At 41.9% G+C, this 17,686-nt stretch overlaps 1 protein-coding gene across 1 annotated transcript in view; it reads left to right on the top strand.

Moving 5' to 3' along the window:
* The window catches only part of cnksr3 (cnksr family member 3), a 43,174-nt gene that overhangs the window by 17,778 nt on the left and 7,710 nt on the right, over positions 1 to 17,686 (top strand). Inside the window, exons 3-14 of the mRNA XM_069685327.1 lie at positions 1,568 to 1,770; positions 2,636 to 2,723; positions 5,654 to 5,695; positions 7,563 to 7,682; positions 8,029 to 8,088; positions 8,313 to 8,381; positions 8,823 to 8,972; positions 10,996 to 11,126; positions 11,227 to 11,408; positions 11,653 to 11,736; positions 12,219 to 12,497; positions 16,505 to 16,571. Coding sequence (XP_069541428.1) covers positions 1,568 to 1,770; positions 2,636 to 2,723; positions 5,654 to 5,695; positions 7,563 to 7,682; positions 8,029 to 8,088; positions 8,313 to 8,381; positions 8,823 to 8,972; positions 10,996 to 11,126; positions 11,227 to 11,408; positions 11,653 to 11,736; positions 12,219 to 12,497; positions 16,505 to 16,571 — 1,475 coding nt within the window. The remainder of the gene's footprint in view (positions 1 to 1,567; positions 1,771 to 2,635; positions 2,724 to 5,653; positions 5,696 to 7,562; positions 7,683 to 8,028; positions 8,089 to 8,312; positions 8,382 to 8,822; positions 8,973 to 10,995; positions 11,127 to 11,226; positions 11,409 to 11,652; positions 11,737 to 12,218; positions 12,498 to 16,504; positions 16,572 to 17,686) is intronic.

The raw sequence follows: 17,686 nt of genomic DNA, 5'->3' as shown, positions 1-17,686 counted from the left end.
GGAAGAGCTGTTGCAGGTTTGTTCCAGCAGCAGCTTCCGTTGGCTGTCAGATGATCCGTTTTTCATCAGAGACTGGCTTTAACCTTTCAAACACCGCAGGTTTGATCAGAGTTAACTGAACACATTATAGCAGAGGGGTTAGTTAATGGTACTATTAGTCATAAATATCTGGTTAAGCTGTAAATATAGCAGTTATCTGAAGAACATCTCTTTTTGCTGTACGATGTTGTGTGAAAGCTTCTGAAACCTAAAGAAGCTGGAAACACCACCTTTGATTTGTTTGGGTTTTCAAAATAAAAGCTTTACGTTCTTTTGAAAGTTTGGTTCATTGAAGCGAGACGCACAAACTGCCTGTTTCACGCCAACACAGCTCGAACTTCATGTCAGAGCTGCTGTCGGATTGACACATCTGCTGCTGGCGGGGTGAGATCATCTCACCTCAGACATGATCTGAGAGTTGACCTGAAACATGACTCTGGCAGGTGTCATGTTTGGTTAAGGTGGATATGTATGTATATTACATTGCAGTGACTCGACAGGTGGATTGTCAGTTTGTCTATAGATGTTCTGATTGGCTGTGAGCGTCCCGACGCCTCAAACATCTGAGCTGCCCGAGGCGAGCCAGCGTGTTCACACCGTCAGCTGACAGAGAGTTGATAACAGGTCCTGTACAGATCTGTGGAGACGCAGAGAACAAGGACTCACATCTTCTGCAGTTATTGATGCGTTTGTAAATGTGTGCAAAAGTTTGGAAGAGTTTTGTTGCTGCAAAAAACTCTTCAGGACAGCATTAAATGTTCCAGCAGCATCTTTCTTTACTTCGACTCTTATTTTAACAGATCAAAATACTTTTCATTCATTTTTTATTGATCAGCTTTACTGCTTATCAGAATCTTTCCTGCAAACCAAAACCAAGCTCACTTTGTCTTTAGGCTTGGCTCGAGGTTGAGGTGGTGTGAAATATTTTTTTAGTCAGATCATCGCCCTGGTGACTGGTTGGCAGGAGTGTGTGTGTGTGTGTGTGTTGGTCAGGGGAGAAGAGGTGATGTTGATCAGGGATCATGAGAATTTTAAAATCCTGCGTGTGATGTGAAAGTTTGTGCTTTGTGTTTTCTTGACATTCGTTGGGATCGTTGGTTCTGTGGCTCTTATTTCAACATTAATGCTGTAAAATCAATAAATAATAACTGTCACTTTGGGCAAAATGATCTGGTTAAATTGACAGAAACTTTCCTGTAAGATCTGGAGGATACTTTGAAGGATAAGCAGAGAACTATCTCAGCGATATAAGGGTTATAAAGTGATAGAGAACTCTTTAAAATCTATTTGAAGTAATATTTTAAGAGCAGTTGAGAACAAATTCTTTCCCTCCTTTCATTGTTGTTTATCTGGTTAAACTTGCTGAAGGTGTCTGAATCTGGAGTTTGTTTTGGAAGGCCTGAGTGATGACTCTCAGTAGCCGTATCAGCTTGAAATGATTAAACATACAAGATTCCTTTATATTGATAGGTTCTGATTATATTTGATCAGTTATATCATTTCAGTATGTGAACCATGTTTTTTATAGAACTACGGCGTGGAGTCGGACAACCTGAAGACTCTGGTGGGGAAGATGAGAGTGGCGCATCACAACCTGAGCAGCGCTGTGTCGCAGCGCAGGAAGAACCCCGTCTACAACAGCAAGATCTCCCATCAGCCCTCCAACGAGTTCCTGACCGCCGTGATGGAGCTGATCGGAGCCGCCAAGAGTCTGCTGGGCTGGCTGGACAGGTACACACAAACACATTCACTGCATACGTTACATACATGCAGTATACAATAAAGACATCTCACCAAAAAGGGAAAGAAACTAAAACATTTCACATGCTTTCTGTGTTGTCTGATTGGCAGCCTGTGAGTTTTAACGCTCACTCTGTAAACTCTGTAAAAGAAAAGTAAAGAGATGTAAAGAACAGCGCCCCGCACACTCTCCCTGCCTCTCTCCCTCACAGTCATTAGCTCTGCTCCTTGTTAACACGTGTGGCGTCTGTCAGCTGTCTGCTGTGTGAGGCCTTCAGCTTCTTCTCAGCTTGTATCGGCATGAAGAGCATTCCAGCTCGCTGCAGCTGTTTGACGCTCACACACTGACAAGTTACTGCACTGACACCACAACACACCTGACATCTGTCGTGTGTCAGAACGCTCACCTACCAACACCTTCATCTTCACAGACTTTAATTGAATCTGAATCGAGTATGGAAACTAATTAATTCAGACTCTTAGTGAGGTTCAGATTTTAACACTTTTTAATTTCAATATTTATTAAAAACATAGAAACTGACTGAGAAGGGCATGCAGTTTGTTTTGTCGCAGTCTCGTTAAAGCTACAACCTGTAGCTGAAGCATGAAACTGAGATGAGCAGCAGAAGCATAGCAACACTCCCCTTGTGAGTTATGACATGTTGTATGAATGTGACACTTTAAAATGTGCCTCAAAAGGTTAGACTCATTGGTCCCTGCAGCCTTTTTAAGATGGTTCATATCTCTGTTGTAAAAATAACCCCGGTATCACAAAGGATGTGCAGTTATTCACAGGACTCTAAATAACAAGCGTTGTTCACTTGACTCTAACGAGGCCGCTCTCCTCTCTGTGCAGGACTCCTCTGACCAGCGCCAACGACTTCACCGCCACCAAAAGCAGAATCATCCAGCTGTGCCTGGAGCTCACCTCCACCGTGCAGAAGGTAAGAGAGCGTCATCACCTCTGAGTCTGATGCTGCAGTGTTCTGTGTGAAGCTGCGTGTGTTAAAGACACATCAGACAGAGAAAGGAGGTCATGAACTGCACAAACTGACTTTTCATGTTGGCCTGTTTATTTTCAGGCTTTGATGATGAGGCAGATAACTACTGTTTACATGTACAAAGTCCTTCCCATGATGCATCTGGTCAGAAATCAGTTTGAACCAAACAAACCAGAAGAAGCGTTTTTACATATTAATCTTGATTCTCTCCTTCCTTAAATGTAAAATATTTGTGGTGCATTACTTTGTGCACACTTCCCTAAAATTCAGACAGACATTTTTGCTGTCTTTGGAAACTTTGAGATCTCTGTTAGAGTTTCAATTAAAGCACAAGATACTCTGGTGAAATGTCAAGTCATGCCCAGGCCTGAATGCATTTTTAAATAGTGCATACATTATTTTTGTTTCTTGCTTTTACACCGTTCTCGTGCACGTGTTCAGGTATTCTTATAGTCAACACCAACGTTATTTTTGTTCCAACACCTTAAAAGGCTGATTCGTGTTTTTAAAAAGGACAGGTGTAATTGTAAAAAAAGGCTTTAGGGTTCACAGTTGAAGTTGTGGCTGTGCAGCATGTCGCCTCCCTGCATGCGACTGCAGACTCTCGAGCAGCGCTGAAGGCGTCGCCTCGCCGCACTGTCATGCAATCATCCTGTCAGCCTGTGTACAGGGAGCTGTTATTTCTCCGACCGCAGGAGGAATCCTCTCTGTCTCTGGGAGACGTTCGCTGTCCCTCCCTCTGGTTTCACTCTCCTGTAGGCTGTCATTTCTCAAATATTTGCTTTCCCGCTGATTCCTTCCCCCTTTTTTTTTGTGTGCACCACACTCAGACTTTTTCACACAGACAGACTTCTGAAAAGGAAACTGTCTCATGTGATGGGATGGTTTAGAAGTTCCCCTTTTTAAAAACAAGACACTTTGTCTCTTGTGTTTCTTTATATAGAAGTGATGTTACAATTATGCAGTTAAAATTCCCCCTCAAAATATTTCTCAAATTGGATAAAACTGTTTTCAAGTCACAGCTTTTATCTCACATGTCCTTATTTTTCACTAAAGCCCTTTTCCCACTGGTCAAAAAACCCGCTAACACCCGCTGACACTCGGCGTTTTTGCTTAGTAGGAAAGGTTACAATCAACATTCAGACCCGGGTCACATGACTCTGCAGTAGACCCGGGTAATTATCACCTCAGCTCCGATCAGCATTGATGGGAACACAAAACCTGTGTCGACACGCTAATCTCCGCCCCCTTTCCGGCGCGATGCTATGCTCCATCGGTAACTTCTGCGACTCCTCGTCATCTCAGCTACAAACTCCGCCCATCTCCGTCCGAGCAGCGCTCGAACATCGTTTTAAATTTGTCAGTGCTGAGTTTGATAAACAGACTGAATGAGTAATAGAGACAATAAAGACCTAACCACCGTAACATCTTCACTGGTTACTAACCCTGTCTCAGGAGCGTTTGTGACATCAGGCGGTGACGCAGCAGAAAAGAGAACAACAGGAGGATACTTCACTGGCAATAGGAAAAGACAGCATCTATTAGCAGGTTTTCCCGGGTCTGAAAAACCTGCATCAACGTGCTAATTTTGGTTTAAAAAAGGGGTATAAAGCTAGAGTATCATGCTTTATTTTACTGAATACAATTTAACAGGCGGCTCTCACAGTTTGTGCTCTCATACAGGCGATCAGTGTGACATTAAAGTGCTGGATCATCTGTTCTTTTGTGTAAGATAAATCCCTGGCAATCTTTCAAACCATCTTTTCAGCCCATCCAGTGGAGGCAGATCTCTGTTCAACATGAGTCTGGTTCTGCTCGAGGTTTCTGCCTGTTAAAGGAAGTTTTTCCTTCCCAATGTGTCGAATGTTGCTAAGTGCTACTCATGTCGATTCATGTTGGGTCTCTCTTTAAATAACATAACAAAGAGTCGCTCTACACCTGCTCTTTTTGTGAAGTGTCTCGAGATAACTCTGGTTATGATTTGGCGCTATGCAAATAAAATTTGATTTGATTGAATTTAATTAAATAATAATATTCCTACATTTTTGACACGTTTCAAGAAGCATCTGGATTATGAAATACCTTCTTCACATTTACTCTTGGATGTTGTAAATGGCTCTTCTCAGTTTGTAAAGAAAGTTGCTACATATCTTCTGTGGTTTCAAAACTATCACATGTAAAGTAGAGACATTTCGCTGTGTTATATTTTTTTGGACAAGGAAATAGACTCACAACTCAGAGTACTGGTTAAATCATCGAATCCATCATGCAGCGGAAACAAAATTATTTTATCCAAGTTGTCCAGATTATTTAAAGAGACAGCGCGAGACAAATAACGCTTTGAAACAACGTGATTGCTGAATGACTTCCTGTGAAGGAAACATTTACACCTGTGAGTTCTTGTGTTTTTCTGTTAACAAGGGCAAATAAATCCAAGATTTAAGACATCGCGAGTCCAATTTTCTTCACTTTTATAGAATGAATTTCAAAGTATGATGAGTTAAATGTATGATTCAAATGTTAAACCACATATAGACCTTTTCTTTTTTTTTTCTTTTTTTTACATATTTTGTTATATATTTGTTTGAGTTTGAAATACAAAAGTCTGTTGGGATCAAAAGAGTCTGTACTGTCTGTTTCCTATCTTGTCTTACCAGGCTTCAAAATAAAAGCACAAAAACAGAGGCAGGTTCTAGAAATAAATCACTTTAAACTGTTCGTTTTCCTCTAAAAACACCAACAATATTTTATTATTTTTTATCAGAAGTGAAAGTTATTGTTTATAATAGGAGCGACTTTATTCCATAAGCAGAAGTTCCCTCCTGATAGATTCAGATGTTTGATGTCAGACTTTGTGTCTCCTTTAATTGCAGGACTGTACTGTTTATGAGATTGAAGAGAAGATTCTGGAAGTGGTGAGTGCTGCTTCTCCTTTTTCTTCTGCTTTGAATGTTTTCAGACACAAACATTTCCTTTTCCTGTCTCCGTCTAAATGTCCCGTGGTGTTCACTGTGTGTGTGAATCTGCAGGTTTGTTTATTCAGCTCAGTCAGGACCATCCACTTCCTGTCTTAGATAACACTTCCTGTCGGCGGTCCTGTCCTTCCCAGAATACTGAATCAGCTGATGTTAAATCACTTTCTGTCCTGACATCGGCTTCTAATAAGACCTCAAGCTGCATAAATCAGCAGTGAGGAGCTTGTATCAGTAAAATAACATCCTGGTCTTATAGAAGCTTTTCTGCAGCCACAGCGGGACGGACGGATACGTCTCTGTGTCCTTAAAGATCCCCGAAAAATCTCTTATCAATAAGAGTGATGCTTTAACACGTTTCAGAGGTGCAGGACAGACCTTTGGACACGCTGTTTCTCCCTGTTTGCAGTCTTTATGAGAAGCTAAGCTAACATATCCTTTTTGTCTTTAAGCTGTCTGAGCAGTGACACATTTGGAGGCACCTCTGTGCTCTTACGCACTGCGAGGCTGTGGTTCGGTTTGTTTGTCCAGGTGACAAAGAGGGAAACACTGCAGAGACAGATAAAGTAGCCAGAGAGCCTGACGACAGTAAACCAACACAGCGAGGTTTAAAGCTCTGAAAGCTGTTTGTGTTAAAGATCGTGTAAAGAAGTTGTTGGCATGTTTCTGTAAAACAAGCAGCAAAAATCATCCAAATATGAAAAAACCAAACAAAAGGAAGCGCAGGTATTATCTCTCCTCAGGAGCATGTTTTTCTTGTTGACTTGTAATTTCCTCCCTGCTTCCTCTGACCTCAGATCCCCTGCTGGGCTCAGGGTTCAGCATGATGATGACATGAGGCTGGGGACTGTTTGTGAAGGCCTCAGGCTTCTGGAGGATTCTCTAGTTTGAGTCCAACTAAACCAACCACGACTGAGCTGCAGCATGTAGAGCTTTAACGTGATGATAGCAGAGTTTGTTTGTCTATTGTTTGGCCAATCATGTTTAGAAAGAACTGAAATTAGCCCAAAAAAACGTAAGAACCTGCAACCATTTAGTTTTCATTTTTGTTTGACAAAATGACAAAAGCAATAATAAGACTGGAGGCAAAGACGTACGCCAAGGTTGTTCTTTTATGTATGGAGATCAAAAATGATTTAGAGTAATAATCTTAAAGATTTTCATGTAAATAAATGTCTGTTAAGTCTCTATCTATCGCCGAATGAGGTAACACAATGGTGATTGAGCCTATGGCCCCCTGTAGTATTATTACAGACTGGGCGTCTGTGGCGACATTCACGGAAAAAATCACAAGCGGCGCCCAGTTAGTGACGCGTTTCCCATCACCCAGTAGTGGTTGGTCTGCCAGAGAGGGTAGGCGGAGCTAAGCGGCTGCTTTTCCGCTCTCTGCAAGTGTTGCGAGGCTGAACAAACAACAAACAAAGAAAAGATGGATGACTACAGATACAACTTCAGAAAGAAATTAAAATCCAAAGAAGAAGAAACAAACTCGACGCTCAGATGAAGCAAACAGTCTGAAAAGGAAAGCGACCGTCAGCCAGGAAAATCAAGAGTTACAACCGGAGCCGACCGTGGACGTCTGCTTATCTGTAATACTGTAGCTAATATTAGGCCAGCACTAAGCCGAGCAGAAGCAAGCACCATCAAACGTGCAGGACATCATCACCACAAGCCGAAGCATTAAGTCCTCCTGTGTGTCATGATGTGTCTCCTTTCAGCTGTATGTGTAACTTCATTTTGGGGATTAAACTGCAGTTGGAATGAAACAGTGTTGACCTTGAGTTGTTTTTTGTTCTTGTGTGTTTTTCAGTCCCGAGCTCTAAACAGCGTCTGCGAGAAGACAGTGCAAGCGACCTCCGACCCCTCAAAGAGCGAGATGGCCTGTCTGGAGGAGGTGCACATCACCAACGTGAAGCCCGGGGAGGGACTGGTGAGCTCCGATAAAACGGCATAAAGACAGAATACAGGAAATACAAATACAGAACAGACGTCATCAGTAGCATGTAGACCGTATCAGCGGGACATCTCTGTCAGATAAGTGCTGCGTACTTTAAAAAGAGAAACCCACAACTCAACCCGACTTCCCCTGAGAAACACTAACAGGTAGTTTGAGGCTGCAGTGAACCACAATCAGCACCGAGTCCTAAACAGAAGCAGATGGAGGTCCTAAAGGAAAGCCACCGCTGCAGGAAGAGATTATAGAGAAACCATGAGAGGATATTTATATAGAAGATTCATACATACGTTCTGAAACGTATATGTGTTTAATGTTTCAGGGTATTTACATCAAATCCACCTACGACGGGCTTCACGTCATCACAGGAACGACAGAGAACGTGAGTGTGCTGCTGCTGCTTCTCCACACATTTGTTCTGTCTCTGGAGCTGAAAGTCGTACAAGCAGCTGTTTTCTTCAGAGCTTAGATTGTTGCTAACGTTGACGCACATCTCAAGAGTGTCATGGCTGGTGAAACAGTTTGACACATTCATCTGATGTGTTCAGACGCATGTGTGGACGCTCCTGTCCTTTCTGCATGTCTCACTGTGACTGTGCTCCTCAGTCCCCTGCAGATAAAACCCAGAGGATTCACGCTGGAGATGAAGTCGTTCAGGTCAACAAACAGACAGTGGTGAGTCATAAGCCCACTCTTTTAATATTTATACCTCCCACCCCCCCCAAAAAAGAAATCCCCAAACAAAGCTGTACGGTGCTTCACAAATGAGTTTTTAACTTAGAAATTAGTTTGCATTTCTGCTCTTCCGGCTGCCCCGTCATGCCACAGAGCTTACTTTCTGCAGTAATCCACAAAGGATCATTGTGATGTCAACGTCCGGTTGGCCAACAAAAATGCTTCTTCCCTGCAGCACTCCACTCTGTCCTCTCAAAACAAGCTTTGCAACAGGAAATGAACTCTCTCAGGTGTATTATGTGGCTCTGTTAGAACAAAACTGTCGAGGTAGATCTTCATGTATAACCTTCAGCATGACATTCTTAAAGTCTATGCTCCTGCCAGCGCCCTCCACAGGCTACAGTGTTCATTAGTGCTCATTCTGCTCTCTGATTGGTCCAGGTGGGCTGGCAGTTGAAGCACCTGGTGGAGAAGCTGAGGGCGGAGTCTGGAGGCGTCGCCCTGGTGCTGAAGAAGAGGCCGTCTGGAATGTCCAGCGGCTTTGCACCTGCTCCGCTGAAGAACCTGCGCTGGAGACCGCCGAGTGTCCAGGTGAGCTGCCCAGAGCGCCTGTCAGTACGGTGCCTTTAACATGAACCCTGCTGAAGGGCCTCTGAGCAAACTAGTGGAATCAAACCGGCTACATGGGCTCTTTACTTTTTTTCCCCTCCTTAATCTTTTTATTAGCACTCTTAGTGATGCAGTCGCTTGTTCCATTGTTGTGGAGCTTTTAAAGGTTTTAGGAAATAACTAATTAACTCATGTGAAACTTTATGCTACTTTAAAAAGTACAAACATTTCTGCTCAACTTTTTTTTTAAGCTCTTTAAGCACAAGAGAAACTTTGACTCATGTTCTGTACTGTGATTGGTTCAGACGTATGTGTATGTTGATTACTGGAACACATGAGTAAATGCAGCACCAGCAACCACCCTATTTTAAAACCTGTGTAACAGCTCGTAACGGTAGCCCTAAAAAAACACACAGGGCTATTGATATTGTTTCTGAAAGTAATATTGTTGTACCAAATGCCAGCCTGCTCATCACACACGCACACAGAAAGGCCTGGTAGGTTTGTAGTTCCTGGTTCAGTTCCCCATTGGGCAGTCCCTCTCAGGGAGTCCCCAAAACTGTTGGAAAACCCCCGACCTCATCAGGCTGACACAGATACAATGCCAAATGAATGTTGCTCTTTGTCTGGTAGATGTGTCTGTAAGCATAGTTTTGGCTATGGATGAATGACGTGAACTGCAAACCTGCGTCTCGGTGCACAAAACATTTGCCAGCAGAGGAAAAAAACTGAAAATACAAATCTACAAAAGTACAATAAAACAAACTTAAATGTCCTCAAAAAGTTGTTTACAGATAAAACCTTAAATGTACGAGTTTGCAAAACTGCACACACAGATTTAAAACGCTGTTTTCAAGAACACCAGTTGGATTTGACATTCCATATTTCAACTGGATATGACTCAACTTGTGTAGGCCACTTTATGTCAGGCACGTTATTTTTAGTGTGTTGTTGATGCAGTATAAAGGTGGCTGCACACGGCCCAGACAAACGCCGACCAACTCCAACCAGCACCGACTGTTGGGTCAGTGTGTGCTGACAGTCCATGTTTGTCTGATGGAGTTGTTCCAGTTTGACATGTCCAGTCTGGTTTGGTGGAGTCGTGAAAAGTCGGACCATTGTGCGCCTTTCCCAACAAACCGCAACATTCTGAGAGTGCGTTCCCTTGACATTAGCCTACACTCGCATGCGGAACATCAGTACGCACGACTTTCGTCAATGCAAAATAAAGCAAAAACTTAAATAAGAACCAGGAGGTAACAAGAGTCTGTCCTGTCCGCTCATGTCGGGGCCGTGTGGAGCGAGCAGCTGGTTTTTGGAACATTCTAAAGACTGAAACCAGCAACTGCAAACTTCAGAACGGCATTGTCCGGGCCGTGTGCAGTCACCTTAAAGGTCAGTTGCCTTCTCCATTGGGGAAAATTACTGCAAAGGTGCGATGACTCTGACTCAGTACCCCTCCCCTGGGTAAATAAAGCGCCCCTCTCTGCTCCGCTCTCCACCCGTCTGTCATCGCAGCTTTAAGTGAAGCTGTTTCTGTTTGTGAGCAACTCGAGCAGAAAACACAGCAGCCGCCCGGTCTGCTGCTCCTCTGAGGAGTGTGAGGGAACAATGGATCCTTTATTTTCTTTTCCTGGAAAAAAAGAGGAGAGGAAACGCTCTTAACATCAGGCTGCGTTGATGTCAGACATCTTTGGAAGATGACTCATTTGTTGCTCCACAATGTGACAATTAGGATTTCACCATAAAATGCCCCTCGAAGGCCCAAATCTCTTCTATCAAAACAGATCTGAAGTCAGTCAGTCCTCAGCTTCACTGCTGAACCATTCAGTTCAGTTGTAGTCGAGTTGTGTTAAACTTCTTCAGACGTGTTTTTGCAGCCCAGGTAAAGCAGTGAACGACCAAAGAGAAGTTGCTGTGTTCATGGAGGCGATGAAGGTCACAGAAGAGAAGAGTATAAGCTCACCTGCTCAGTAATCATTTCTCCTCCTCTCGTCCTGTGCAGAACTCTGCCGGAGCTCTAGGTCTCGTTAAATCTCCACAACCAGAAACCTCAGACGCTCCACTGAAGAGAGGGAAGACGGCCATATTGGATTTATACGTCCCTCCTCCCCCTGCAGCACCTTACAAACCACTGTGAGTACCACACTGATCAGTTGATCACATCATCCTAACCACCGTTTTTCTTTACTTATCATACCCGTGTTTTCTCGTCCTGCTCTGCTCCTCCCTGAAGAGACGCGAACATGAACGTGTCTCCGTGTGTCAAAATGAGGCCCAGGTCTCCAAACTCGTGTCTGGACGCAGACGCACGCCGGCGCTCCAGTTTCATCGACAACAAGAAGACGTCAGTCAGCCCCCCACCTGAAGTCAGCAAACCGGTCGCTGTGTGCCTCAGACAGCACTCGTCTGTTCGCTGTGAGTGCACAAACACACACGTCTATATTTAGGAACACCCTCATTAACATAAACTACTCTCAACTGCTCCCATAGAAGTAAGTCTCAACTGAAACAACCCTTCTAAAGACCTCCAGTTAGTCTTCCTTCAGTTTTCATTAGTCTTTAATATAAAACAACAACCCAAGAAGTCTTCCTCAACTTGCAAAGTAAACACAGAGAAAATCTACATGCATGTTTTAACTTTGTTTGTGACGGTTGGCAGGTAAACCCCGACCCGTCTCCATGCCGGTGGAGATTTCAGGCGTGTCCGACTACTCCTCCAAACCCGGGGCGAAGGGAAGAAAAGGTAAGCTCCACCTGTCCGGCTCAACCAGGAGCTGTGATCCAACTGTTATCAGTAATGGCCGCCTGTCTGCCTCGTTAACGGCCGCAGACAAACCGCAGCGAGGTGCGCCGCGTGCTTTGAATTTTTACGTAGTTGATTATTAACCCTCAGAGCTGCTGCTGCACGGACACAGCTGATTCACCTTAAGGAGAGAAGTGTGTGCATATGAATGTGTGTGACTAAGATAAGACACATTAAGAGTTGTGAGACTATCAACAGAATTTACTTGACCTGTTAACAGCTGTGACTTAATCTTTACCAATCATCCTGACATGTTTTACGTCCAATAAAGCATTTTGGATTTGAGGGAATTATGAAAGAAACATTGCAGATAACCAGCAGCTAGGACAGCCTATGATATTAAGATAAGTAGTGATAACTATAGGGAAAGACGGGGGCATCATTGCAGCTGTTTTAACCCCTTTGTTTCGTCTCCTTTGCAGGTCACAACGTTCTGCACAAATATCTGAGTAACGAGGGCATCAGCACCATCACAGAGGAGGAGCCGTGTTTCCCTCTGCCGTACCGAGGACACCCGTCTGTCCGCGGCGTCGACCACATCAGAGGCAGCCAGTGCTTCATCAACGCCGACCTGCACAACAGCGCCACCATCCCCTACCAGGAAGCAGCGTCCAAAAAGTCCTCGTCCTCCACCTCTGCTCCCGTCACCAAACAGTCCACGTCGCTGCTCGGCGGCTTGCTGGCTCGTATCAGGCTGCTCAGCCACTGACGGAGACTGAACGTGGATTACAGTTTGTTCCTCTCATCTGGATCCATCTTGGGTGTAGTCTCAGTCTGAACTTCGAGACACCTACAGGAAAAATGTAGCTGTGCAAGAAATGTAAAAACTGAAATAGAGCAGCACCCACAAAAAGACTGAATCAAAGATCTGCTGATGGACAGTAAAGGCAACATTGTCTTCTCAGGATTTTTTATCACAACAAACTTTAAGCGAGAGTCCATGTTGATCCTTATCAGTTTAATCTCCATTTTGATCTTTTAATTACTGATCAGTTTCATTTTACTCATCTGAAATCTCTGGCTGTGATTTACTGATGGGGCCGAACCACTCTGACACCCGTGGACTCAAACTTTCTCCCCTTTAAAGACATTTCATCATAAAGTTTGGACCTGCTGAGCTTCCATAAAGGATGTCACACTCTATAAGAACCACTGGAGAACATTCAACATTTAGCTCGTGCATGGTAACAGGAAATTGTTATATTGTTATCACACTGTTTTTAACCTCTTAATCATTTTTAAAAAATCACAAAATACCTAAAAGTTTCTGTCCATGAGCGTCTACGTCTGAATCTGCTGAAAATGAAGCTGGTTTTTGTTTTCAACTGATTTTTGTTTCTTTTCTGAAAAGAATCAAAACACAAAATCAGAATCACTTCAGTCTTCACCATCAAAGCCTCACAAACCATGTACAACTTCAAAGAGCAGATAATCAAACCTCAGTGTATTTCTCATTTAAAAATAATGAAGCATTTCTAAACATCACAGCTGCTGCAGTCTTTCCTCACAGTCTCAGGAGCAGTTAGTGCCTCTTATATTTAGAGTTATGTTTGTGTAAACAAAATGTAAATATGTTTTATAGATTTTTATCACTGCAGACCAAATTTCATTTATCACTTGTATTAGAAAAGTGTGCTTTTCAGATTATATCAGTCAAAACCAGGCAGAGAAAGTTGAAATAAGTAAACTCAACATGGTTACTAAATATTCTGAAAGCTTCGCAAAAGCTTTTAAATGCAGTAACAAAATGCTTTAAAGAAATGGAGCAATCCAAATGCTAATAATATTAATAAAACGTTGATCAACACAAAGTTTACAAACAAACATTTTAAGATGTTATTCTTAAAGTTGTAAATTAAAATGTCAACATTTAACAATTCAGAATCAGGAACTTTCAAATTTGTGTTAAATAGTTTTAAAAAGACTCAAACAGGCTTTTTAACTGTTCAATCCCCAAACTCATTGTTCTTTAGATATTTTACCTCAAACCGACACTTGAGTTTATTCTGGAAACAGAGTTGTTTGCTGGAAGCTGCTTAACATTTCAGGTAAAACATGCTGATCTTAAGTGTTTCAGGTGTGGCACACTGCACTGTAATAAAGACTTCAGTGGTTCCTCTTAAGGTTCTTTGAAGAACTCCTGTGTGTTTGATCTTCTGAAGGAGTTCCTCAGGGAAGCGTTCTGGATCCTCTGATGTTTTCTATCGGAGAAGATTCAAAGATGTTTTTCTTTTGTGACGAGTGTTTCTGATTCATGTTAGGTGCCTTTATACTAACAACACATTATACAAGAGCAATGAGAGCTTCTATAAAAGACTAACAGAGTGTAATGATGCTGTAAATATCACAGCCATAACCTTTTATGTTCTTAGCTGGATAGAAACGTGGAAATTAAAGTGGATAAAGGCATTTCTTATACATTTAACAAGTTTAGTTTTCTGAACATAACATTTCTATTTAAAGTGAGACTAAGTAACTCAACCTGTAATTACCACTTTGGGCCACAGTGGCCGCTGTTGTGCAGAAGTAACGCAGCCTCACTTCAAGGTAGAAAATCTTACTGAAAGAGAATTTTGATGTTACTGTTAGTAAGGGTCTTATCATTTAGCCAAATTACATGCATCATGTATTGAATGTTTTATTGTAAGTATTTCAAAGTATTTGTAACAGTTTCATTTACCATATATAATTCTGAATCCAGAGCTCTGCAGTATGATGTCTCTATGATGCTCTGTAACTTATGCAACTTCTGAAAAATAAAGTGAAATTTATTTTAAAAGATTTCTTTTTTTTTTTTAAGTATAACAAAGTTAATAAGGACTTTGTAGGGAGACAATATTCACGCTGTAAGAGAGTGAAAGCAGCCTTCCTGGTTTCTGGCACTTTTTTGAAAAGTGTCTCTTAAACACAAAAAGTAATCTAATAGGATTCATCTAAAAAGTTAGGACAGGAAGTTGTGTTATTATAAAGACATTTGGTTCAATGAGGCACAAAAAGCTTTCTGTTGAAAGCTTGCTGAAAGATGTTTTATTCTCTTAACTAAAAGTTCAGCATTTGTTTCCTACATGTACTTTATCTGGCTAACATAGTTACCCTATATTTGTATGATATCTCTAACTGAATTCAGAGCTCTGAAAAGGTTGGCTGCACTTGTGTCACGGCCCGGCTCTTAGACTGAGACAAAAACAGGAGACACACGGGTATACAACTAAGTAAAGTAATTTATTTGCAACAAAAGTATTCAAAACGAACAAAACAAGTAGATATGAATAATAAAGTGAGTTGTGGATGAGTGTAAATGTGTTGCATGGATGTTGTGGTGTAAAGAGCAACACAGAGGTGTGTGGTGAGAGGAGGTCTGCCCAAGACTGGCTGCTGCTCTGGCTCTAATGCATGAGGCACAGCGGGCCCAGGTGTGTCCCATACTCCTGATTCGCCTGCCACCAGGTCTGCAGCTCTGGAGACAGAGAACAAACGCAACAGTGAATGTAACAAGTAGAGGGACCGTGACACTTGTTACATCATAATTTGTGATTTTAATGTTTAATGTGATCTGATTTTTTAGGCTTTAAATTAACTTTGAATCAGCACAGTGCTGTATGGGCTCATGTAAATCCACTAGTAAAAGAAGTCAACTTAACCGTATTCAAATAATCCCAAACCTACTTTCATCTCATCATGCAGCAACTTCTATCTGAAAGGTCTTTGGTTCTTTAACAAAACAGGAACTGCTCGTGTTCCTTACAGCTTTAAGGTGAAACAATTTCAGAGAGGACATCAAATTATTGTTTGAACGACTCAAAGCTCAGCCACAGAGAAGAGTTGTGTTCACATATTTGGCTTCAAAGGCTTTGGTGGTCAAACGGTTTGGAGCCAGTGACACAGATGACGCCATAGTAGCTCCTGTGGCGTTCCCAAAGCTCGAGTCTGAAGGGGCTAATAGCGCCATCTAGTGGACAACGGAAACTACAAAAGCATCTACTCAAATTATTTTTCCCAGGAAAACTGACCAATTAATTAATCCCTATAATTAACTGTGAATATAGTCATTAAAATCATAATAAAATGTGCACATGAATCTCAACACTAACAACAACCAGGCCGTTGTTAGTCCTGGCTGTCTGTTTGCAATGTATCTGAAAAGTCAACAGATTATAAATAAAGTCTGGTGAAAGAGAGGTCATGCATGAGCCAAACTGCCTTCTTACTGTAGCTCACAAGTCTTAAATAAATAATTAACGTTAACTTTGTTGCATTGAATATTCAGACTAAGCTAACCTACATGGGAAAACTCCTTTAACTCCATTAAAAAGGACATTTAATTTTACTTTCTGCAGAGAGTAATATTTATTTTCCAACCACCGAGTCACTGAAAAAAAAAGTGTGCAATGTTTAGTGTAGCTTAGAGGCAGCTTTGGTGAAATTAACAACTGTGTCAAATAAACTGAAAGAAAAAGTCCCCGCACCGACATCAAACCGAACAAAGCTGCTGCAGAATGAAGACGTTTTCTGCTCGACAGAAACGTTTTTACCTTCTTGAAACTTAGAGGAAGTTTCTTAGAAGAGAGGCTGAGAGACTCAAAGAGCAGACGGTCATGAAGAGCATGTGACACAGGAAGGATGGTGTGGCTATGTGTTCGTATATGTGATTTTCACTTTGTGGTCTGTTTGTCGGGCGATGATTAAATTCACACAGTTCAGCGCTGAGCGGCTCGAGTTCCTCCTCTGCCTTGTCTGCTGAAAAGACAACGCGCTGCCGGACATCAAGACTGCAGGTACAGTGAGAGATCTTTTTAAGGTTTTCTATGTTTTGGAGTACAACAGAATCTGTTTTAATCTTTGGAGGATGTAGAATCATTTGTATGTCCTCAATTTTATGAATGAGGATCTTATTACACAGCTTAAGTGTTTTCACAGTAATGAGGGAAAAAACTGTCAAACTGACGCATCAAAAGTGACAAAGTATAAAGAAGTCTCTGACTATTTTAATGACTTTATGACCTAGTTTTCTAAAGATCTGAAGGAGGGAGATTTAAGATACAATGAAAGGCTCCAAAACAGAAACTTAACGGACATTTTGGTAGCTTCTGGTTTGACAAAGAGACTTAGCTTGATGTCTAAATCCATCCGTTAGTCTTTGACTTCCTTAAAGTTGAACTGCAATTAAATTTTGTTTGGTACATCGACCCTTTTTTTTAACATGTATACTTGATTTTAGCCCCTAGTTTTGCACACTTTAATATAATAACAGTCCATTAGGCTTGTAAATAAAGATACATGTGGATTAAAATGGATGGCAGGTTTAATGGCAGGGAGACAAAGAGCTGATTATTGATTGACACATGTTTCGAGGACACAGCTGGACCTTGTGACATGTAACCTATTTGCAAATGCACACCACACAAGCTGCTCCAAATACATTAAAACCACAGCACAGGAAATACAACCAAAAATAATATTAAAGACATAAAAGAAAATGTCATAAGGTCACAAGGACAGGAGGCCTTGACATAACAACAGCTGCAGGTGCTAAAAGCCGTTGGTTAAAGCCACGTTCCTTTAATGGAGTCAACTCAGTTTATTTATGAAGCACATTTAATAACCGCAGCAGCTGACCAAAGTTCTGTACAAAGTATAAGAGAAGTAAAACAGAAAATAAAAAAATCATCATAAGACTGAACAAATGAAACGACAACAATTTATACACATCAGGCGGCCTATTCAGGACCAAGGGATTCAAAAGCTAGCATATGTATGTTTTGTGGCGAACCTTAAAAGATTCAACAGAGGGGGCAGACCTGACCGAGGATGGGAGGCTAGTCCACAGTCGAGGGGCCTTGACTGAGAAAGCGTGATCACCTTTAAGTTTAAAATTAGAGTGGGGGCCCGC

This window comes from Semicossyphus pulcher, unplaced genomic scaffold (genome assembly GCF_022749685.1).
Source record: "Semicossyphus pulcher isolate SPU_LCO1_2020_fin unplaced genomic scaffold, fSemPul1.0.p SCAF_11, whole genome shotgun sequence".
In the NCBI taxonomy this organism is placed as follows: domain Eukaryota; kingdom Metazoa; phylum Chordata; class Actinopteri; order Labriformes; family Labridae; genus Semicossyphus; species Semicossyphus pulcher.
This window is presented reverse-complemented; position numbering and strand designations above follow the sequence as displayed.